Source organism: Tursiops truncatus, chromosome 15, assembly GCF_011762595.2.
Source record: "Tursiops truncatus isolate mTurTru1 chromosome 15, mTurTru1.mat.Y, whole genome shotgun sequence".
NCBI lineage: Eukaryota > Metazoa > Chordata > Mammalia > Artiodactyla > Delphinidae > Tursiops > Tursiops truncatus.
The window spans coordinates 64,042,907-64,067,316 of NC_047048.1; the positions used below are offsets into that span (position 1 = coordinate 64,042,907).

General features: G+C 49.5%; 1 protein-coding gene across 4 annotated transcripts in view; it reads right to left on the minus strand.

The window, feature by feature from the left end:
* Window positions 1-24,410, minus strand: part of MTCL2 (microtubule crosslinking factor 2) — a 73,223-nt gene that overhangs the window by 16,092 nt on the left and 32,721 nt on the right. For 3 of the 4 annotated variants that reach the window (XM_073792961.1, XM_019950860.3, XM_073792960.1), the window contains 8 exons: window positions 18,289-18,351; window positions 16,437-17,627; window positions 14,147-14,293; window positions 11,243-11,368; window positions 9,783-10,013; window positions 4,212-4,316; window positions 3,022-3,189; window positions 1,201-1,452 (listed from right to left, as the gene is read on the minus strand). In XM_073792961.1, the coding sequence (XP_073649062.1) occupies window positions 1,201-1,452; window positions 3,022-3,189; window positions 4,212-4,316; window positions 9,783-10,013; window positions 11,243-11,368; window positions 14,147-14,293; window positions 16,437-17,627; window positions 18,289-18,351 (2,283 nt within the window). The remainder of the gene's footprint in view (window positions 1-1,200; window positions 1,453-3,021; window positions 3,190-4,211; window positions 4,317-9,782; window positions 10,014-11,242; window positions 11,369-14,146; window positions 14,294-16,436; window positions 17,628-18,288; window positions 18,352-24,410) is intronic. The other variant, XM_019950861.3, reaches the window with a different exon arrangement.

The window sequence follows — 24,410 nt, forward strand, 5'->3', positions numbered from 1 at the left end:
AACTGAATGAGAGTGGCCTCTGCATCTGTCATGAACAGCTCTCTATGAAAGAGGCAAAGTGTAAATAATATGTATATTAGGATTCAATTAATGATTTACAAAAAATCTCTGAATGTAAATTTTTTTTTTTTTTTTTTTTTGCGGTACACGGCCTCTCACTGTTGTGGCCTCTCCCGTTGCGGAGCACAGGCTCCGGACGCGCAGGCCCAGCGGCCATGGCTCATGGCCTGCTCCGTGGCATGTGGGATCTTCCCGGACCGGGGCACGAACCCGTGTCCCCTGCATCGGCAGGCGGACTCTCAACCACTGCGCCACCAGGGAAGCCCCCCTCCCTTTTTTTTTTTAAAGGGCTTCAAATGCTTGGCTTTTATTTTATTTATTTATTTATTTATTTTTGGCTGTGTTGGGTCTTCATTTCTGTGCGAGGGCTTTCTCTAGTTGTGGCAAGTGGGGGCCACTCTTCATCGCGGTGCGCGGGCCTCTCACTATCGCGGTCTCTCTTGTTGTGGAGCACAGGCTCCAGACGCGCAGGCTCAGTAGTTGTGGCTCATGGGCCTAGTTGCTCCGTGGCATGTGGGATCTTCCCAGACCAGGGCTCGAACCCGTGTCCCCTGCATTAGCAGGCAGATTCTCAACCACTGTGCCAGCAGGGAAGCCCTGAATGTAAATTTAAACAGCAAGAAAGGGAGGGAGTGGGTTGGAGTATGCTTTTGTAATATTTGAGTCTTATATAAAGATGAAGTCCTGACTTATACAATTGCAATAAAAAATAAACAAAGGAAAAAGTCACAGTGGAGCATAGCAGCTTGATAAGATAGGTGCATGTTAACTGTAGTGGGGTTGTAATGGTCAATGATTGTTTTTCCTATTTCCCCCTTTTGGTCAGAGGACTCTAATTTTCATGGGAAACCTGGCAGATCAGAGCCCTGTGGAAAAGGAAAACTCTCTTTCCATTGAAACTGCTCAGCTGTGAGGATATGAATACAACACTAACAGAGGCCATATTTGAGAACGGCTTGCTTCAGAATAAAACACAGAGGAAAGCAAGCCTGTGAGACTGGCAGAGAGGAAGACCTGGTCCCTACTGCAGTCTCTGAGCATACAGATCCATCTCTACCTGAAGGAGTCTTCCCCCTGGGCTGTGCCTATAGCAACTTCCCCCTTGTGGCTTAAGCCATCTTGGGCTGGGACAGACCTCACCTGGCTCAGGCGATTCTGCAGCTCCTTTACCTGCTGCTCCACCTGCTGCTTCTCACCCTGAAGCCGCTCCACCAGCTGCAGCTTCTCCTGGCCCCAGTTGTGCTCACTGATCTGCAGCTGCCGTGTCAGCTCCATGACTGCACTGTAGGACTCAGCCAGGAGGTGCTGCTGTTCCTCCCGTTCCCTCTGCAGGGCTGCCTTCCAGTCGGGCCCTATCCGATCTCCAGCCCCCTTCCCAGCCTTCAGCTCCATCTGTGGAAAGAAGAGCAACCCGGGTGGCTGGCACCAGGAGGACCCTCCTCTCTGCCCTCCCTTGTCCCTCCCCGGGCACCAGCAGGGGGCAGGGGGAGGGTGCTCTCCTCAGAGGACCCCTCACCCAGGAACCTCCATTGACCTCCTCAGTTAGAACTAAACGTTTCTCACAGTCAAGGTTTGTGTAGCACAGCTTCTACACACCAAGCTCTGTGCTAAGGGCTTTTCAGGCATTATCTATGCCCTCAAGAAAACTCAGCAAGATAACCACCACTGTCGATACTTTACAGAGGAAGAAGAGGTTCACAGAGGTTATTTGTCCCTGGTCACATAGCTACAGAATGGCAGAGGCTCCTAGTTATTGCTTCTCATGATATTTCATCAACACCTACCCATGTTTACCAGGGTTTACGGTTAGTGGGGGACATGCACAGTCGCATAAAGAATGTGGGCAGGAATCACCTGAGCGTGATGGCTGTCTTGGCCCAAATCTTGGGGTGCAGGAGGGAAACGTGCAATCTATAGACGCTATGTACCCCACACCCGCAAGCTGTGGTCAGGTTCCCATGGCGGGAGGGACACCTGGAACGCCTGGGGTTGGGGGGGCAGTGGGAGCAGGGGACACTGTGGAAGGTGCAGGTGGGGCGGGAGCTGTGAGATCAGCAGGGAGGGTTGGGAGGAGAGAACGGTGGCACCAGGAAGCCAGAAGTCTGAGAACTGGGAAGAAGGTGGGATCACGGTCATGAGGAGCCAGGAGGGCAGAGGTTTGGGGAGTGAGGGTCAGGTCTGCCACTGACTAGCTGGGTGACCTTGGGAAAGAAGCTTAACTCCTCTGTGCCTGCTTTGTCACTTGCCCAACAAAGATAATCAGGGTACCCACCTCTGAGGGGCCCGTGATACCTGGGAGGGCAGACTGCAGCAGGGGCAGCGGGGAGGAAGCTGGGCCCCGCAGAGTTCTGGCGTGGGGTAGGGGTTGGGGTGGTGAGAGCATTCTTTCTGAGCGGGAGGAAGCCCATCCCCTCACTTCTCGGCCAGAGTGGGGGGCAGCACCTTGCCTCCAGGCACACAGCAAAGACCAAATATCCAGGACTCCTGGTTAAGGCTCCTTTGATCATCTGAGTTGTAGGGAGGGGAGCCCCCCAGTTTGGGTGGAGGGAGCAAAACAGAGTCAGGTAGCAGGGGCTTAAGGGGATCCTTATGAGGACAGCAGGCAGCAGAAGTCTGGGTGTGAGGATGAAGGATGTCACCAGGTGCAGACAGGCATTTAAGTGTTCCAGTCTCACCTGTGAGCTCATGGTGCGGCGGAGGCGCCTGTGATGTCCCCATGGCTCCTTTGCCAGTCCCTCACCTGCCTTCCCTAGCCCAGGGACCTTCAGTTCCCACTGTTTCTGGTACCCTTGCTGTGTGACTCTAGGCAAGTGTCTTGCCCTCTCTGGGCCACAAGGTAAGTGAAGGGGTTCCTATGCTTCTAGGAGCATGGCTTGGGCATCCTCCTCCCCAGTCTGACAGCTGAGGCCTTCGCAGAGAGGGGAACAGGAGGGGGATGTCTCTGACAGGTGGGAGACTCACCAGGGCAGTATGGCTCTTGAGCTCTGCCCGTTCTGTCTCCCAGGTGGCCTTGGCCTTGGCAAACTGTTGCTGAAGCTCAGTCAGACCACGGCGTTCATCCCGAAGCAGCCAGCATAGCTCCTTCAGCGTCACCTTCATGTCGGCCAGTGTCTTGATGTACTCATTGGGCTGCAGATGGGGGCAAGGCCTGGGTCAGGAGCTTTCGGAGCGGCAAGGAGGAGAGGCTGGGCTGGGAACTCATCCAGAGTCCAGCCTGGGACTCTACCAGGCCTCAGGCAAGTCCCACGACCTCTTCGGGTCATCTCCCCGTAAAACAGGCATACCAAGCCCAGCCCTGGCCACCTCTTAGACTGACACATGGCCCAGTCTCACAAAAACACAAAATTCTGTAGTTACAGCAATTATTCAACCCAAATCTGAGCTGGGCCCTGGCTTCTCTGAGGCTCTGCAGCATCTAGGCCTCCGTCTTTCTCCTTGCCCAAGATCTGCCTTCTCTGACCCACCGTAGGCCAGATGGGGAGTCTGAACCACGGAAGCTCCCTGACTGCACGACTTGGACCCAGTCTTCTCTCCTGGGCCCATTACCTGTTTCCCACCTGTAACCCAGCTTACTGTGGGTGCCCCTGGGAGCCTGACCCTACTGCTCTATACTACCCCGTGGCTTGATCTGATGGTTCCTGATCCTAGGCCACAAGGCCCTTCTTCATACAACTCACTCAAGCCTGATGTCCTTACCCCCACTACGCACATCCCAAGCTGCACCTACTCTATAGGGTAGCGACAGAGCTCCATGCTGCACAACACCAGAAGACCTTGCCACATCTCTGTATATACAGTTCTCTTGGTACCGAATGGCCTTTTCCCTATTCTCTATTAGGCAAGCTCCTATTCATCCTTCAAAACCCACCACCTATGACCCCTTCTCTGTAATACCATCCTCTATACTCCAAACAGAATTAACTGCTCTCTCACCTGAGACTCCACAGTCCATCATCTGACCCTCTGTCACTGCCCTGGGGTGACTTACATACCCCATAGCACTGAGCATCTGGGGCCAGTGACCAAGCAATAACCCTCTGCCGCTCCGGTGCCTGGTGTAAGACTGGGGTCAGAAAGCAGCAAGATGTGATCACTAAACAGACAAAGGAACAAATGGACAGGACAGGACTGGAAATGGGCTGAGAACGCACCGTGTTTTGGGTCCAGCTGTCCCCCGTGCAGGTCTTGTTATCAGAATGCTGGGCGTTTAATTCTTCTTCCTCCATTAGCAGGTACAGCTCCTTCATGCTATTTACCTGTTTTTTAAAAACCACACTCAATAGCGGGTAGGAGGGCATCATGCCTGGGGGGGTCTGATCCTCAGGGAGAGGGGATACAGGCTAGTGGCCCAGATAGAAAGTGGGCTGCACAGCCAGGCAGGAATAAAGAAAGGGCGTTTATGGACCAAAAGTACCCCAGCTGGGCACTGATTTCCCAGATTTTAACGTTGAGCCCTGGGCACCGTCCAGGTCAAGGAGCACAGCTGGAGAGTCAGACCCTTCTACCCCCCACACCATCTCTTCTGCCCCAAGGACCATGAGGCATCCCTGAGAGCTACTCCGAAATAGCTATGCTGTCAAGGTAGGCACTGTGGTTGGAATAAAGGGCCACAAGGCACCCTCATAATTATAGATAAGGGCAATCAGAGGCTTGGGTGGGCAGAAGGGACCCTTCCTGGGAGCGGAGGGGTCTGCTGCTGATGGATCCTGGGCAGGAGTCGAGAGCCAGCCCAGGAGACCAGGGTCTAGTTTATGACGGGAGTGAAGCAGAAGTGGGTGCTCATTCACTATTCATTTCATTCATTCATTCATTCATTTGACAAATATTTATTGAACATCTACCATGCACCAGGCCCTGTGTTCAGAGCTGGGAATACATCAGTGAGCAAGACAGACAGAAGCCCTGGTCCCCTTGAGCTTCCATTCCAGTAGCAGGAAAACAAACAAATATGTGAAATATTGATACATGAAACATCATTAAATATATGGAATGTTCCATAATAATAAGTGCTATGGAGAAAAAGAGAGCTGGGAGAGGAGCTAGGATGTGCTGCACTGGGTGGTCAAGGAAGGCCTCAGAGAAAAGGTAATATTTGGGCAAAATCCTGAAGGAGGTAAAAAAAATAAGCCACGTGAATACGTGCAGGTTGAGAATTCCAGGTTAAGGTCACGGTAAATGCAAAGGCCCTGAGATGGGAACACATCTATTTGAGGAAGAGCGAGAGAGCCAGGGAGGAAGTGAGAGGCACGGGGACCAAGGCTGGTTGAACAAGCTTTGTAGGGACTTCGGCTTCTACTCTGGGTGACGTGGGAGCCAGGGGAGGATTGTGCTGAGGAGTGACACGGCCTGGCTTTCAGTTTTACGAGATCACTCTAGCTGCTGTGTTGAGATACTCTATAGGGTAGCGACAGAGCTCCATGCTGCACAACACCAGGGGGCACCATCCACGTGGAGTACACGCGGCCTGGTACCTCCCTGCTTTGAATAGAAGATGCTCGGTGGAAGGGTGCAAGGGCAGAGGCAGGGAGACCAGCTAGGAGGCTACGGTGATAATCCAGGCAAGAAGTGGTGATGGCTCAGATGGGAGTGGTGAGGGGGTAGGCAGTGCAGCTGGGTCAGATTCTGTAGATTCTAGATAGATTCACAATGTGCAGGAAAGGCCATGTAAGCCAAGTGCCTGGACACGCTCCCCAAGGAGGCAGGTGAAGGTCAAGGAGAGACGCGGCCTGAGGGCTGAGCCCTCGGGACTGTTGACGTTAAGGGGTCAGTTCAGGGAGAAAAGGAAGCGTCCAGCCAAGGAGACTGAGGAGGAGCAACGAGTGAGGTGGAAGGAAAACCAAGAGAGTGTGGTGAAATCAAATGAAGAGGGTTTCTGGGGTTCAGGGCAGGCACTGAGCCTGGAAATATGTGGGGTGGAGCAGGGCCTGTGTGAATAAATACCCAGTTCCCTCCCTGGTCAGAATCTAAACATACTGACTTTTGATTATCTGTATTATCTGTATACACAGGTGCACAATTCTTTCTCCGAAATTCTTTGGGCTGGGTGTGCTTGGAATTCAGAAGTAATCGGGATTTAGAAAGATAATATGGTACCTACACTGTATATTGTAAAACAGCCCCGTCTGGTGAGATACCCTATGCTCGTGGACACCAATATTTCCCCTTCAAACATGTGAGTACTAATAGGAAATGGGGTAAATAAAGGTTCTGCTGCCAAATGAATGTCAGGTCAATTTTTTCCAACTGAGTTAGACCCAACAAAACACAGTTCTCAGAGCTTCTGGATTTCAGAATTGAGGACAAGGAATCAAAGATCTTTATCTGCAGTAGAATGGGGATAATAATTGTTTCCACATCATAGTGTATGTGTAAAAGTGAAATGCAATTATCCAAATAGAGCATTTAACACAGTGCCCACGACACTATAAATACTCAATATATGAGGGTTATCATTCATATATATTTTTTTTTTTTTTTTTTTTTTTTTTTTGCGGTACGTGGGTCTCTCACTGCTGTGGCCCCTCCCATTGCAGAGCACAGGCTCCGGACGCGCAGGCTCAGCGGCCATGGCTCACGGGCCCAGCCGCTCCGCGGCATGTGGGATCTTCCCAGACCGGGGCGCGAACCCGCGTCCCCTGCATCGGCAGGCGGACTCTCAACCACTGCGCCACCAGGGAGGCCCTCATATATATACTTTTAATTCTACATGTGTGGACACACATATTTTTTAAAAGTATGAATGTACATCAAGTTTGTTATTTATATGGTTATCTGTATTTTATTATGTACTTGTTTATATGTATTTTATACACATGGGCTTTATATCATTATATCTATGTATATATGTATTTTTTACAATGTGGGTGGCTATGTTTCTTATCATGTCTATCTCAGTAAGTATGTATATTTCTATTTATTATAGGCATGTATATTATTTTATTTTCTATGGTTACACCTTATTTTTTTCCTAAAGTAAGTTTCTGTTTCTCTCTGCTATCCCAGTACATTGAAATGGCTAGAAAGATTTTCACCAAATATGGAGAGCTTGCCTGAGACAACCTGATTTAAAATCAGGCTACGTGGCCTGAAGGCAATTCATTTTTTCTGGTGGAGGGGAAACATCTTCCCTAGCAGCCAAAAGTGGGCTTCAGCTATGGAAAACAGTATAGAAGTTTCCCCCCAAATTAAAAATAGATCTCCCATACGATCTAGCAATCCCACTTGTGGGTATATATCCAAAGAAAATGAAATCTGGATCTTTCTATGTTCACTGTGGCATTATTCACAGTAGCCAAGATATGGAAACAACCTAAGTGTGTGTCTATGAATGAACGGGTAAAGAAAAAGTGATAGATACATACAAGGAAATATTATTCAGTCTCAAAAAAGAAGGAAATCCTGCCATTTGCGACAACATGGACATGGATGAACCTGGAAGACATTATGCTAAGCAAAATAAGCCAGAGACAGAAAGAGAACTACTACAAGATCTCACTTATATGTGGAATCTAATGAAGTCAAACTCATACAAGCAGAGAGCAGAATACTGGTTGCCAGGGCAGGCGGAGGGGGGAATAAGGAGTGAATGGGTAAGAGTTTCAGTTTTACAAGATGAAGAGTTCTGGAGATGGACAGTGGTGATGGTTACACAGCAATGTGAATGTACTTAATGCCAGTGAACTCTAAACTTAAAAATGGTTAAAATGGTAAATTTTATGTTATGTACAATATATTTTACTATAATATAAAAAAATAAAATTTAAAAAAGTTATTGTATAACCGATTCACTTTGTTATAAAGCAGAAGCTAACACACCATTGTAAAGCAATTATACCCCAATAAAGATGTTAAAAAAAAAAAAGTTATTAAGAAAAACAAACTGGGCTTCATCCAGAGGCTTGTGTGGGACTTCCAAACAGGAGGGACAGTCCTAAAGCAGACAGTGGCTTCAAATAGGAGCCACTTCAAATAGGAGCCAGGTGTCACTAAGAGTGATGCTCGAGGGGCAGCCATGCTGGGCTTTCCAGGTGCTTCTCATAGGGGTGCCTCCATGTCAGACACTCCTGGGAGAGGGCAGCAGGGAGTGTGTTCATCTAAAGATGGTAGCAGCTCTCTCTAGAGGCCCTTGGGGAGGAGGCGGGTGGCCTATGAGCCCCACTGGGGGTGGGGGAGGAAACTCCTGCTACAGACTCAGGTCTAACCACCATCCCCTGCTCCTGGGACATTCAGGCTACTCTGGGGGACCCCTGACAGGGGTACATGGGGACTGCCACTGGTCCCTATTGGCTTCTGGAATGAGTAGCTTGAACCGGAGAAGGGCCAAGCCTAGGCTAGGGCAGAGGTACCTGTACCTAAAAGGCCAAGGCCAAGGTGAGCAGTGCCAACTCAGATGGGTGTGACTGAGGTATGACGCCCTTACATGCCCCCTTCTCCTAGCAATGTCAACATGCTGATCGTGACAGCAGGAAGGGGATTTGAGGACAAAGGGTCCTGCACAGGCTGAGGGACAAATGGGCCACGTGAGTCCTTCCCAAGCTTCACACATACCCAAAGCTCCACTCGTCATGTTTCCTGCCACACCCATATACTACCTGTACTAACAGTAATGCTTTTAAGTCAACGTACTCTTTCTAGTTAAATAAACATATCTAAAATAGGAAGTTGATATTACTAAAAATGGAAAGCCAGTGTCCATTATCATTGTCAAAGGTAACATTAAAAATAAAATATATTCATAAGTGAAAAATAAGCAGCAATAAAGAACCAACTACTTTTTTTTTGTTTGTTTGTTTTTGTTTTTGTTTTTTTGTGGTACGCGGGCCTCTCACTGTTGTGGCCTCTGCCGTTGCGGGGCACAGGCTCTGGACGCGCAGGCTCAGCAGCCATGGCTCACAGGCCCAGCCACTCTATGGCATGTGGGATCTTCCCGGACCGGGGCACAAACCCATGTCCCCTGTATCAGCAGGTGGACTCTCAATCACTGCGCCACCAGGGAAGCCCCAGAACCAACTACTACTTTTATAGGTAAAATGTGGATGAATCTCAAAGAATTATATTAAGCAAAAGCCAGACACAAAAGACTACACGCACTTGTATGAAGTTCTAGAATAGGCAAGATTGATGCATGGTGTAAGAAGTCAGCAGAGTGCTGACTGCTGGGGTGGGCGTATCCCCTGGGGCACCCGGGAGCCTTCTGGAGCACTGGAAATGTGCTCACTGTGACCTGGGTGATGCTATACTATGTATCTGCAGGGTGTACACTATAAAACTTCATCAGCTGTACACTTAAGGTGTGTGCACCTTACTGTATATAAATTGTACCTTAAAAGAGTAAAGAACATTCATATGTACTATATATGCCTATAATGCAGAAACAACGAAACCAGCTCATTAAACGCATCTACATCCTATTGCCAGCTCAAGACTCAGGTCTGTTAAAAAGGGAAACCAACAAATACCAGAGAAGTGTGAAAGACCTACTGGCCCCCTGGCAAGGCCGGGACAGAGTCTGTCGTCTTCACCACGGTCTCCCCGGCATCTGCCACAGCACTCAGTAAAGAGCTGGTTCTCAGCAAACCGATGCTGAAGGAGTGAATGAATGAATGAATGCAAGGATGGACGCTGCAAGCTGATGCTTCGTATCTGAGCCCCAGGGCTAAGTCCCTCCTGTCCTCTCTCCTCTACCCCACCCCACCCCAGTCCCAGTCCCAGGGGAACCATACCTCAAGGAAGTCATCTCCCTCGCTGGGCAAAACCTTGCCCTGCCGCCAGCGCTTGAGGAACCACCTGAGCTTCATGAAGAGCAGGAGGAAGTTGTGCTTGAACTGCTGGGACTCCTGAACCAACATGTTCTTCTCCTGGCTCCAGAATTTCTGCTCCAGCCTCCGCTGCAGGCTCAGACTCTGCAGCTCAAACTCCCGCCGCAGGAGTGCCCTCTGCTGGTCCTCCTTCAGCTGCAAGGGGGACAAGAGGGTGAGCTACCCCAGCTGTCTAGGGGACCCTAACTCATCCCGTTCCAGGCCTCACACAAGGGCCGAGAGGAAATTTCAGGGGGTGCCCGGTGGTGACCCCCGACAGGGATTCCACCACTAGCAGTTCACTGTGTTGAAATAAACAGTTCCCTCAGCTCCTCCAGGGGAGAGAGACTCATAAAAACAGCAGCAATCACAGTAACAATCAGCGAAAGAGCTGGGATCTGAATCTGGCTCTGTCTGATTGTAAAAACCATGACATCATCTAATGAGCCCATACCAGGAACCAACATGAACTCTCACATTCATTGAGGCACCTGGGAGGGTGAGCAGTGATGGCAGGGAGGGGTGACCCACATGCAGAGCAAAGGGCATTCTCGGGGTGAGGAAGGCTGACAGCATTAATAGCCTAGTAAGCAACACGGGGTAATGGCTCAGAGAGAGCCAATAACCTGGATTAGAATCCCAGTCCCAAGGACTTCCCTGGTGGTCCAGTGGGTAAGACTCCACGTTCCCAATGCAGGGGGCCCCAGGTTCGATCCCTGGTCAGGGAACTAGACCCCGCATGCATGCCACAACTAAGAGTTTGCATGCCGCAACTAAAGATCCTGCATGCCGCAATGAAGATCTTGCGTGTTGCAGCTAAGACCCGGCGCAGCCAAAGAAATAAAATAAATAATAAAAAAATATTAAAAACAAAGAAAAAAAAGAATCCCAGCCCCACCTTGCCCTGCAAGTGCAACCCTGGGCAAAGCACTTCAGCACTCTGGGCATCAGTTTCCCCACCTGTAAAATGGGGACACACTTCACAGGGGAAAACATGAGGATTAAAGGACATGATGTGTGGCAAGTGCCCTGACATAGAGTAAGGGCTTAATAAATGCTGTCTACTAGCAGAGCTACCATCTTGATTACCAGCCAGGCCTACGGCCTTTCTAATACAGATTTTCAACTCTGACGGGGCAATATTTCATAGATGGGAAACTGAAGCACAGAGAGGCGACAGAATGGGCCTGAGGTCACACAGACAGTCAACGACAAGCCCAGGATTCCAGCCCAGCACAGCTAATGCATAAGCACCAGTGCAGCACGGGGCGAGAAGACACAGGTTTCCCCTGACATTCCCGCCTCTGAAGACCCATGGACCGCTAAGGTTTGGTTCAGGGAAGACAGGTTGCAGTAGGTGCAGGAGAGCACTGGGCACCACCCACCTGCACCACTTTCTGGTTGAAGTTTTCAGCCTCCTCCTTCCGCAGCTGCCGCTCCTGGGAGAGCTGCTCTTGCAGGCCCCGGAGGCTGTCATGTGCTTCGGCCAGCACGAGCTGCAGCTCCTTGATCTGGGGTCGAGATGAGGGACACAGATAAGGAGGAGGGAGAGAGCAGGAGGAGGACAGAAGCTGCAGTCAAAGGACGAGAGTCCTTTGCAGTAAGTCAGGCCCAAGCTGTCCTTCCAGTATAAACCAGGCACGGCAGCTGTCCCTGCCTCCGTGGGTTGTCATGACGATGAAATGAAACAGTGCACATCAAACCTAGCTATTGTTATAATTTTAGCTTGATAATTTCTTGCAGAAATTTGTAGAAAATAAATACTATGAAAACTCAGTTTAATTCACAAAGATGTTCGTCTCGTTTATAATTGCAGTAATTTACAAACAACTAAGATAAGTTGGGGATCAACCATATGTGTTTAATGGGTCTATACTTATGTTAAAATCCATACAACTGCACACTTAAGGATAGTGCCCTTGGGAATTCTCTGGTGATCCAGTGGTTAGGACTCCATACTTCCACTGCCGAGGGTGAGGGTTCGATCCCTGGTCGGGGGAACTAAGATTCTGCAAGCCACGTGGCATGACCAAAAATAAAATTAAATTAAAAAAAAAAGGATAGTGCCCTTTACTGTATGTATATTATTATGTTATACTTCAGTAAAAAGTAAAAAATATATATACTCAATAGAAAAACATGAAGGACATGGACACACACAAACTAAATGTTCACAGTGGTTAATTATGTGATAATCTTGTGATCTTGACTTTCTTCTTTATATCCTTATGCAATGCTGCTTAGAGACTTTATTATAGTTATTTGTTGTTTATAATGACTATATAATAAAACCTTACAAAAAAGACAATAAAACTCTGCCTTTGGTGTGGGGAGGGGCGGGGGGGATTGGGTTTATAAGGATTTGTAGCTAAACAGGCAAAAAAACTCTATTTTGTTAGAAGTCAGTATGGTGACTAGATGGGGAGTAGAAGGGAGGCTTCCAGGGCCAGGTCATGTTCTGTTCATTGATTTGCTTACACAGTAGTGTTCAGTTTATGAAAATTATTTGAGCTGTACACTTACAATATGAGTGCTTTACTGCATGTATGCTATACTTCACTTAAGATTTCTAAAAGTATTTCTACTAATAAAGGGAAATTTTTATGCTGTCATGTTAAGCAGGAAAACAGAAAAGGGAAATGTCAGCTCCAACGCCTACATAAAAGGTTTCCAGGTATGGCAAGATGTCCCTCTGTGAAAAAACCAAACACTCGTTATCTGGCCAATAATGTAAAAGTTTGGCAATGGAAGGCACTCTGGCTTGAGGTATATCCTGTATGCCTGTTTTTGTTTTTTTGTTTTTAATATTTATTTGGCTGCATCGGGTCTTAGTTGCGGCACACAGAATCTTTTGTTGCGGTGCATGGGCTTCTCTCTAGTTGTGGTGCATGGGCTCCAGAGCACATAGCCTCAGTAGTTGCGGCACGTGGGCTCTCTAGCTGTGGCGTGAGGGCTCAGTAGTTGCAGCATGCAGGCTTAGTTGTCCCGAGGCATGTGGGATCTTAGTTCCCCGACCAGGGATCGAACCCGCGTCCCCTGCATTGGCAGGCAGATTCTCAACCACTGGACCACCAGGGAAGTCCTGTGTATGCCTGTTTTTTATTAAAAATCCTTAAAGGGCTCAATACTACCTATCTCTGGTGTTTTCCTTAAACTCAGTGCCCAACGCGGTGCCTGGCAACTTGTGACTTCTCAGTAAAGAGTGGCTGAAGGAAACAATAATTGAGGGCAGGTAGGAAATTATTTTCTCTGCAGGTGAGCTGGCCTATCTCTTTTTCTCAAAAAATAAGAACTAAGTATCTCATGATTCCTGCCCCCTCCCGTCCTCTTTTGCCATGGCTGCTAGGACACTCAGACCACTTCAAGAGTTTGATCCATCAGCTTCAAGGGAGCTTCTCCCCCTTCACAGTTGCAGACTGGCCTCCCTGGGACCAAAAGTTGCCTTCCTAGGGAAGCTGAGAAGAAAAGGACGCTCAGGTTGGGGCACACATGAGACTCTCCACGGTTCAGGAGTCTCAGGGAAGCCCCATCCAGCCCATAGGAGCCTTTTCCTGTTTCAGGTTCATTATGAAGTGCTGGGGAGAGGCTCAGTAGGCTTGGGAGGGGCTCAGAACCATCCAGAATTGCTCAAGGACCAGGGAATCCTGGAAATTCTACAGCCACCACCCACTCTAATCCTCCCATATTACAGGTGAGGATCTGCAGCCAGAGAGTGGGAACATGCCTGAGGCCACACAGCCTGCAGGTCTCCTGAGGCCAGTGATGTGTCGTCGTCCTCTTCACCCAACATGGACCAGGCCTTACGCTAAGGCTTTTCATGTATTTAATCCTTTCAACAACCCTATGACACATTACCTTTATTTTAAAGGTGAGAAAACTGAGGATCAGAGAAGTAAAGTGACACTTTTACAATCTTACAGCTAGTATACATAGATCCACAATTTGTACCCAGTCAGCCTGACTGTAGAGATTGTTGCCTTCCTGCTAAACTAATTACTGTTTCCATTAAATGACATCAATTATTAACTTCCCTGTGGAATTCAGTAGTATAGGAGAACAAGATCAATTTCCTCAGATAAGTTTATAAACTTCCTTTCATCAGGCCCTGAGAATGGCCCAAACTTCCTTGTCTCCCTCTCAGCCCCTGCTGTCAGGAAGCTTGGAACCAAAGGAAATACTCAAAACCCGTATCATCACCAGCTAAGATTCTCCACAGATCACTCTGCTCTTCAGCGGCCTCAGCCATTCTCCTCCCACCCTCCCCGCTGCCTGCTCAGGCCTATGCCCACCTCAGAGGCATAGGAATCACTGTCTTCAGCTCGGTAAGGCCTGAAGCTCCGGCTGGGGTCGGGCTTGGAGTCCAGGTCGCCGCTGCGGAAGGCCTCTCGTATCCTGGGCTCCCATTCCGGCAGGTCCCTGAGGTCAGGTGGCTGCACCTAGAGGCACAGGCAGAAGAGACTAAAGGTGAGCATGGGGAGGGGACACGGGGGCGCTAGAAACTGCACCCACCCAGGCCTCTGGCTCTGAAAGAGGCCTCTGGCCGCACACCTGAGGGCAGGGGCCTAGGTGGATTTACCTCCGAGGCTCAGCCCCAGCCCTGGTTGGCACACTGCGACTGCCCCACGAATGTCTGCTGAAAGGCTGAATGGCTAGTGGTGAGTGAAAACACTGATTCTGTGAATGCCTGTCTTGTGCACAAACCTTCTGAGCCAGCTTCAACTGTCCTCCCACACATGCGGCCCCAGCTCATTCCTACCCCAAGGAGAACCAAGAGGGAGACCCAACATAGGGCAGTCTGCTTGCTTAAGAAAAGCAAGATCGAGGGCTTCCCTGGTGGCACAGTGGTTGAGAGTCTGCCTGCCAATGCAGCCACACGGGTTCATGCCCCGGTCCGGGAGGATCCCACATGCCGCGGAGCGGCTGGGCCCGTGAGCCATGGCCGCTGAGCCTGCACGTCCGGAGCCTGTGCTCCGCAACGGGAGAGGCCACAGCAGTGAGAGGCCCACGTACCACAAAAAAAAAAAAAAAAAAAGAAAGAGCTAAACCTCCCTGTACAGACATGGGAAGACGCCCCTCCCCCAGTGCTCTCAGGATGAAGATCAAACCTCCCGACACTGAGGTCCAGCCGCACTCTTTCCCTTAGTCCTTGGACACATCCTGCTCCTTCTGGCCATGATGCCTTTGCACAGGCTGTTCCCTCTGCTTAGAACACTCTTCCCCTGGTGATCCATCCTTCTGATCTCAGCTCAGATCAGAGGTCCTCCCTGACCCAGGGTCTAGGTCAAGCTTCTCATTCACAGAAGCCAGCACCTTTCCTAGCGAGCCCTCATCTCAGTTTGTGATTTCCCATTCAATGGCATGATGTTTTGATGAACATCTCTTTCCCCACTAGATGATGCAGGCTGGGGGGCAGGAATCATAACTGTTTACTTGCTTACCATGGCACCTCCAGCACTAAGAACAAAAAGCATACGAACCATAAATACAGCATCGTAAATAAATGAACAAATAGATACATTACACAAGAAAAACAAGTTGTGCGGTAGCAGGAGGTATAACATAAAGCAATTTGAGGCAAAAACAAATATATGAGAGTACATGGAGAGAAAGAGTTAGAAGGGCATGCTGTGATGATGGAATGTTCTAGATCTGCACCACTTGACACACGCAGCTACCGAGCCCTTGAAATGTGGCTGAACTGAAGAAGTGAACTGTCAATTATATGTATCGTACCTTTTATTAATTTAATTTTAAGCAGCCCACATGTGCCTATGACAGCACTGCTCCAAAACCAGTGTTAATAGCAAAACCTTGAAGGAGTAAGAAGCAGGGGGGAGGAGGCTTCATCTCTTTACCAGAGGCACTTCTGAAGCTCTTCGCATGTTTATGGATTACTCTTGCAGTGATGCTTTTTGGGGGGACAAGTGCTTTTGCTATTTTAATTTTTCTAACTAGTAGTTTATAGATATCAAGGCTGGAAGTTCATTACCTTTAGAAAGCCAAGTTTCTGGCCTTTGCACAGGATCTGACCAAAGCTTTTTGTTTTTTAAATAATACTCGTTTTAAAATACAGCGTTGCAAAAGAAACATGAGGAGAAGAAAGGGCGACCTGGCATAAAAGATAGGGCTTTGGAATGAATTCCTTTATCAACAGCAAATAGCTAAGAGAACTGTGGTATATTCACCCCATGAGATCATATTCAGTCATGAGAACACACAAATTATTGCCACCTGAGACAACAAACATAATGATGAGTGAAAAGTCAGGCACAGGTGAGTGTGTTCTGTGTGATTCAATTTATGCAAAGTTCAAAGACAGGCAAAACTGAATCGAGAGGGGTTACCCTTGGGAGTGGGGATAGTGGCTAAAAGGGGACCTGAGGAGGGCCTTCTGGGGTGCTGGTCACATTCTAGTTCTTGTCCTGGGTGACGCTTACACAGGTGTGCTCACTTTGGGAAAATTCATTAAGCTGTGTACTTGTGCTTTGCGTGCCTCTCTGTACGTATGGTTCAGTAAAAAAAAAAAACGTACATACATATATAAAAAAAGTAATAGGGCCTGTGACTGGGACATCTTACCTGGAAGTCTGAGCCAAGGTCTTTGGCCAGAAGAATCTCCTTGGAGGGTCCCTGGGAGCCCAAGGCGGGCAGCGTCGAGAAGGGCTCTGGCTGCTCCTTGTTGGGGTCCCCGAGGACCGAGTCCGCCTTCCGCGTGAAGGCGTGGAGCTCCTGCTGGAGCAAGCTCAGCCGCACCAGGAGGGCGTGGATCAGTTTGGTGTCCCTGGGGCCCTCGCTGTTGTTGCCAGGGGCCTCGTGCAGCCGAAAGTCGGCACACTCGTTGTCCAGATACGGGCGGAGGCCGGCCGTGAAGCCGTTGGCATCGGCCACCAGGACGTCGATGGCCTTGCTGACCAGGACGGCCTGCTCCCTCAGCCCCGGCAGCGCCTCGGCCTCCCGGGCCCTGCAGAGCCGGGCGGTGTGGGGTCCGTGGGCCTCGCCGAGGGCCGCGGGCACACACTGGGCCGAGTCCCCGGCCTCGGCGTCCGTCTCCAGCATCGGCCGCGTGCTCTGGCAGGAGGCGAGGTCACAGCGCTGGAGGTTGGAGAGGAGCACCCGGTTCTCGTACTGCAGCTTCTTGACCTTGCCGCTGAGCTCGCCGATCTGCAGCTTGGCGGCTGCCAGCTCCTCCTGCGAGGGCTCGCTGAGCACGGAGCAGCTGTCCTCCGACAGCGTCACGTCCAGCTCGTGCTCCGAGCGGTACTTGGCCAGCTCGCTCAGCAGCAGCTTGTTCTGGTCCTCCAGCTCGGCTGAGGAGCGCCGGAGCAGCTCAGCCTCCTCCTCCACGAACTGCAGGTGTCGCCGCAGCTCCGCCAAGCTCTCCCCGCACTCGCCGCCGCTGCCGCCCAGAGCGGAGAAAGCCAGGCGTGCCTCGGGGCCCCCGCAGCCGCCGCCGTGGTCCTTCATGTCGTCCATCTCGGCCCGCAGGCCGCGGTTTTCCACCTCCAGCTCCACGATGCGGCGGCTCAGCAGGTTGGCTTCCTCCTCCACCAGCTTCAGATGAACCTTGAGCTCGGTCTCCCGCGAGTGGGGTGCGTCCGCCAGCTCCTCGGCCGACAGGGCGCCATCCAGGTCCCCGTAGAGCGAGCGGTACTTGAGCAGCTCCTCCTTCATGCTGTCATTCTCCTTGGCCAGCTTGGTGAGCTTCTTGCACATGAGGGCCGACTCCTCCTTTGCAAAGTGCAGCTGGCACTTCAGGTCGGCACTGTCCTCCTGTGGCCCGAGGGGGAACAGGGACAGGCACAAGCCAGCAAGGTTAGTGTTGGGAGGCTCGGCCACAGCATTTCAGGGAGCACTAACTACGTGCTGGGGACACAGCCCTGACCCTCAAGGAGCTGTGGGTCCAGAGGGGAAGCAGAGAGGGGGACATACATATTGCAGCACAGATGGGGCACCGCATGTAGCCTGGGGAGTCCAGGAGGGCTTCCTGGAGTAGGCAACATTCTGCCAGGGTCAGTGTTGCTGCTACTACTACTACCATTACTACTGCCGTTTTCTCATCTGTAAAATGGGGCAATAACATTCCCTCCCTCACAGACCATGAAGAAAATTAAATGAGACAATATGTAAAAAGTGCCTGCCACCCTGACCATCCAGGACCACTAGAAACTAACTATATTCTATGCCTGACCTGTGCTACATATAGCACTTTCTCTAGCAGAGCATGTGAGAACCATGGGCTCAGGGTGTACTTTGGGGAAGTAAAGTACACAGCGAAGCTAAGAAAGTGAACAAGGGGAGGATGGAGTAGAAACTGGGGCAGGGTGGGCACCTCTGGGGACTCCCCGAGCCACATGGAGTTAGGCCTGGGGCCTTCAGACTGAAAGCTACTGCTGGGGGCTGCACAGAGGCTGTGGAGGCTGACGGGAGGTACCTGCATGGAAGGTTTCTTGTCCGTCTTCCCAAGGGAGCGGGTTCCTCTTTTCTTCAAGGAATGCTGGAGCGAGATTAAAAAAAACTGAACTGAAAGCTCACAGGGTGATGCACATCCAAAGAGCAGTCACAGTGCCTAGGGTTCCGCTGAGGGCCCCTGCCCTCCCTGGCCAGCGCAGCCCAGCCATGTCCAGCCTTGACCAGCATCAACTGCTGAGCCAGAGAAGTCTCAAGACCACCCAATGGGTTGCAAATGGGGAACAGGACAGAAGCACTTGAGACGATTCTGAACCCACCTGCCCAGGGTTCCTCCCCTCTCTCACCCTGAAATTGTGATCCAGTTGGGTTGAGCCCAAGACCCAGAAATCTGGGTTTCTGTTCTTGTTTGTCTTTCATTCATTCACCAAAGACTCCCTGAGCACCTATCACGTGCCAGGCATAGTTAGGCATGAAGAATACAGCAGGGACCATGACAGACAGGGTACTTGAGGGGGATGCTGGAGTGTTATGCCTTTAGGACTGGGGCACGCATTCCCCTGGCTAAGACCTCAAAGTTGAGTCCTTCCCCCAGCGATGGCCATTGGCTGAGGGCAACCACCTCATCCAAGGTCATGTGCCCTCCCTGGGTGGGGGTACTGGGGGGGCGGGGAACCCACATCCAGTGACTGGTCCGTGCCCCCTTCCCACTTCAGCTCCAGAGCTCCCCATGGGATCAGCTGAGGCCACTGGTGTGAATGCTCTGCAGCTCAGCTTCTCCCTCTGCCTCGATCCCTGATGGTGTTATTCCAAGGGGACGTTTCCAGAAGCCTCTTGTATGCAAATCTCCATCTCAGGGGGAATCCTGAGCTCATGGAACTGACATTCTAGTGAGGACTTTAATTCAGCACGGATACTAATAAACAAAATGAATATGGTAAAACAGATCATAACTATACAAGACGCTTAGAAATGACGAGGAACTGATCATTTTTTACAATTTAAATGGTAGGTTTTCATGCAGATTAAAGCAAAATAAGCCTATAATAATCATCATGATTCAAAACTACAGAAGCAATAGGGGAAGAAATAGATACATTTGATTAGATAAGCAAATTCGACATGGGAAAAAAAATACCCGAAGAAAAGCAAAAATAGAAATAATTAACTGGGAAAAAATATTTGCAATGTATTACACTGACAAAGGGTTAATATCTTAAATATGTAAAGAGATTCACAAAATAGAGGAAAAAATCCAACACACCTATAGAAAAACGGGCTAGAGATATGAAAACCGGTTCACATGCAAAAAAAGATAGATGGCTCCAACCATAGGAAGATGCTCAACCCTAATCATGGTAGAGAAATGTGAATTAAAACTATACTGAGATACAATTTCTCACCTATCAGATTGGCAAAAATCCAAACACCTGACAACACATTCTATTGATGAAACTATGGAGAAACAGGATCACTCATATTTCACTGGCAAGAATGCAAAATGGCACAAGCCCAGTGGAGGGGAATTTGAGGAATTGTTATAAAAATCATTTCTGAACTTTCTCAACGTTTAAAAAAGTCACTCAGATGCATGAGTCCACTGAACACTTCTTCCCAAGAGAGGGGTGATTCATGTTAGTGGCATATAAAATCACCCTTGGGTTACATTTGACTTTTCAAGTCAGGCAGGTAATTGTCAAGCATGCTCCCAGGTAGTCCAAATACATGGGCTCCTGGTCCCCCACGTCTCACACCCAGTCGCTGAAGGTGAGAACCACTGATCTAATCTAAGCCCCCAGTTTACTGAAGGCTAGAGAGAGGTCCCACAGCAAAACCAGAGCTGACCTGGAACCAGTTCTTTTTTTTTTTTTTATGTCTTTATTGAATTTGTTACAATATTGCTTCTGTTTTATGTTTTGTTTTTTGGCCATGAGGCATGTGGGATCTTAGCTCCCGGACCAGGGATCGAACCTGCACCTCCTGCATTGGAAGGTGAAGTCTTAACCACTGGACCGCCAGAGAAGTCCCTGGGACCAGTTCTTGACAGAGCTCTTGTTCTAGCTCCAAAGACCTGGAAGGAGAAAATGTGCCTTCTTGGACAAGGGATAGAGTGGAGCCAGTACAGTGGTTCTCAACCTGGGTGCACGTCAGAATTATCTAGGGAAACTTAAAAAGAAAAAAAAGATGCCCAAGGTCCCAACCCCAGAGAGTCTCACATCATTGGTCTGGATAGGTCCCAGGCATCAGTATTTTTAAATAGCTTCCAAGGTGATTCTAATGTGCAGCTAAGCTTGGAACCACAGAGCCAGGGAGATGAACCCCAGACAGGCTCTTAAATTCATCTTAGAGCCGAATCAATTCCTAAAGAGACCTTTTGAAATGCAAATGAGGCAAGAAGGCAGAGGCTGATATTTCAGACGCTGGGTGCCAAGAGCAGGGAGCCAGTATTTGAGAAGGACGGATGGAGGATCTTGCCAGGCAAGGAGGAAAGAGTAGGGAAGGCAGGGGTGAGGGCCACAAAACAAGTCCTTCCCCAAAGACCCCCTCCTACAAAAGGGGCCTGGGAAGGGGATGCTCAGAGACCCCTCCTGGAGTGGTGAGGTGGGGGCCCAGGAGTCAGGTGGTCAGGCTTGCAGATCTGGGCCCGCCCATCACAAGCTGATGGCAGGGGCTGTGACCTCAGCTGGGACCCCGTCAACACTGAGTTTATGATCCTGGGTGAACCCCTTCCTCTCTCTGAAACTCCATTTCATCATCTATCAATACACAACTGAGCCATGGATTAGGTGACCACTGTAGACTTTCTGGAGGAGGGAAGTGGGGTAACAGTAAGGGGAACCAGGGGTCTCCAGGGGCACTGAGAGGTCCCAGCCATCACATATAAAGGAGTGAGATAACACAAAGCCTAAAGCCATGAAAAAGGACAGAGGGGGGGTGAGATTCACGGACACGGTAAAATCTCTGAGACAGCTTGGTGAGCGAAAGGAAACTAACTGCAAAACAAAACCCGCAACCCTAATGTCCACCGACGGATGAATGGATGAACAAAACGTGGCAGAGCCACACAAGGCAGTATCAGCCACGGAAAAGAACGAAGCCTTGCTCGATGCTACAACATGCTTGAAAACATGCTGAGTGAGAGAAGCCCGTCGCAAAAAGCCACACAGCGTATGAATCCATTTACATGAAGTGTTGAGAGGAGGCAAAGCCACAAAGGCAGAAAGTAGATGAGTGGCTGCCAGGGAGGAAGAGGAAGAGGGAATGGGGAGTGACTTGGGGTTTCTTTCTAGGGCGAGGAAAATGTCCTGGAATTAGAGAGTGGTGATGGCTGTAAACTCTGAGTATTCTAAAAACCACTGAACTGTATCCTTTAAAAAGCAAACTATATGGTATGTGAATTACATCTCAGTAAAGCTGTTATTTAAAAAAAAGCCAGAACATGTTACCATTTTTATAAAGATAAGACGTGTGTGTGTGTGTGTATACACGTGTGCACATGTGCATGGTGGGGGAATATGGTCTAAAGAACAAGCACCAGGCTGATAACGATGAGAGTACAGGGAACTTGCACTTTGCACTTTTCTTCCCCCACATTTTTTCAGGAGGGAAGACTTGGTCCTCCAGCGTTTTCTCTTTAAAGTTTTTAAAAATTATACAATATTTTAAAAAATAAATTAATATATAAAGACACATTCTCACTGTAAATCTGTACTGTTCTGACGAAGCAGAAGCCCCCCTGTTTACACCCCCATCCCTTCTCCTCCTGAGGGTGACCACAGCTGAGGGTCAGCTGGAGCTCCTTCTAGATCTCTGGCTCTGTGTTTAAAATACTGAAATAGATGGTGTTCTTTTAGACTTTCCTTCCTATGTTTACTCGACTCTGTGATCTTTGACTTTTATAATAAGCACCTTAAAGCAGAAGAAAACCCCAAAACATCCAGCCTTTAAAAAGACAGTCTGTGTTCATGCTATATTATTCTGTATGTTACAGAAACTGTGCATGTAACGTAATCCCATCTTTATGAAAAAAAATACATAGAGGAATATACATCATATAAGCACAGAGAAAGGCCTGAAAAGACACAAACCAAACCAAATCACAGGTTAGGCTGAGTCAGGCGTCGTATTGAGGGAAGTGGTTAGGGGAGCCTTTCTTCTTTTATTTTATGTATCATTATTATTTCTTACATTTTGGAGGACACACTCACATACTTCAAACTTCAAAAAACCCAAAAAGGGGGCTTCCCTGGTGGCGCAGTGGTTGAGAGTCCGCCTGCCGATGCAGGGGACACGGGTTCGTGCCCCGGTCCGGGAAGATCCCACATGCCGCAGAGCGGCTGGGCCCGTGAGCCATGGCCGCTGAGCCTGCGCGTTCGGAGCCTGTGCTCCGCAACGGGAGAGGCCACGGCAGTGAGAGGCCCGCGTACCGCAAAAAAAACAAAAAAAAGAAACAAACCAAAAAGGAATACAGTGAACCCTGTGACCAGCTCTCTTGCCCGAGGCAAGCAGTGCAACCAGAGCCTGACGTGTCCACCCTTAGAGGTATGCTAGGCATGCATTTAGATGTTTTTGTAATGAAATTTTTGCTTCACTGAGCTTATATTACTTTTTTAGTAAAAAAAAATGCATATATACATTTCAATATGTGTGTGCGCATACGTAGAAAAACGTATTGGAAGTACAACATATTGGGAAGTACTCCCACCCAAATAGTAATTTGGTAATTACTTGGAGGAACTCCCTCTGAATACTGGGTGAAACTTTTTCTCCTTATGGCTTGCTTGTATTTCCTAGTCTTTCTCTACTACGCATATATTACCTGTTGGGTGGGAGGGGAAAGTTATAGTAAAATGTTTTTAAAATGTACTTCCCCAAGAAAAGTCATGAACACCATTCCAACACATTTTCAGAGGGTGAGATCTGAGTGCCCACCAGAAAGGGAGGGCAGTGGGCAGAGAAGAGGGGCTGAAGCAGCAAACCTTTTCAGGACCAAAGTGGTGCCAGCCTTTTCTGGATGGAATTGCCCCTGTCCCTGCCCCCCACCTCATCTAAGCCATTTGGGCTCCCACACTGCTCTGCGGCTCTGGAGGGAAAACAAGGCAGGCTCACAGAGCACAAAGACCTTCCTCCTCTCTGCAGGGCAGCAGCTGGCCAGGCGGCCTGGGGGACCGCGTTGCCCCTCCAGGGAGCCAAGGCCCGTCACAGCCCCTCTGTCAAGCCCCCAGGGGCAGATGCTCTGGCCCTGGGCCTCAGGTGGGCGGGCTGGGGCAGGGCAGGACAGCACCCGGGCACCAACAAGAATGCCAGTCACAAGTGCCGGACCCCGAGGGCACAGTCCTTGGCCTGGCACGCAGCAGGGGCTTCCCCACCCACCAGCAACTCACAAGGCCGCTTTTGAGCAGCCGGGGTGGTGCCTCTAAGCATCCTTGGTCTAACGGCTCCTAGTAGGAGCAGAAGCTCTGCCCTCCTTGCCCTCCTCCAGGAGATCAGAAGAGGGTACTTCCGCCCCTCCAGCCCACACAGAGAGGCTGCCTGAGCACAGCTCTGGAGAGGTCCCCTGTCTTCTAACACCTTCCATGCTTCCATGCTGCCAGGAAACAAAGACCAACCTTCAAGGAATAAAACAAGCCTTCTGCCAAAACAGTTGGGTAGATTTTCATCCAATTTAGAGGGGATGTTTGAAAAGGTCTCACTGAAAACACAGACTGTGCTGTGTGTACCAACTTTACTCCGAGGGGAGCCTGGGGTAGGGGTGCATCTCAAAGACTGAGGAATTCTTCCTCCAAAGTGGCTGAAGCAGCTAGAGAGTCGGTGTGGCTCCGGGCTGAGGGAGACCATTTGAGTGGAGGAAACAGAGCGGTTTGACACGGACCCCAAATCAAAGTACAGGGGCAGAGGCTGCCAAGTGCAGGCGTTGATTTGCTGCCTAACTGCTCCTTCCACGGGCGCCTGGCAGTCAGATATGGAGAGCTCCTTGCTAGAGGCAGCAGAAGGATATGTATTGAACTAAGGCCCACAGGTGATGACACTGATAACCAGTATTTGCCGAGCTCTTATTCTCCACTAAGCATTTTACCTGCTTGTCTTGATTAATTCTCATAAACACCTCTGAGATGTAGGGATTCACGTTCCCTTTTTTTTTTTTTT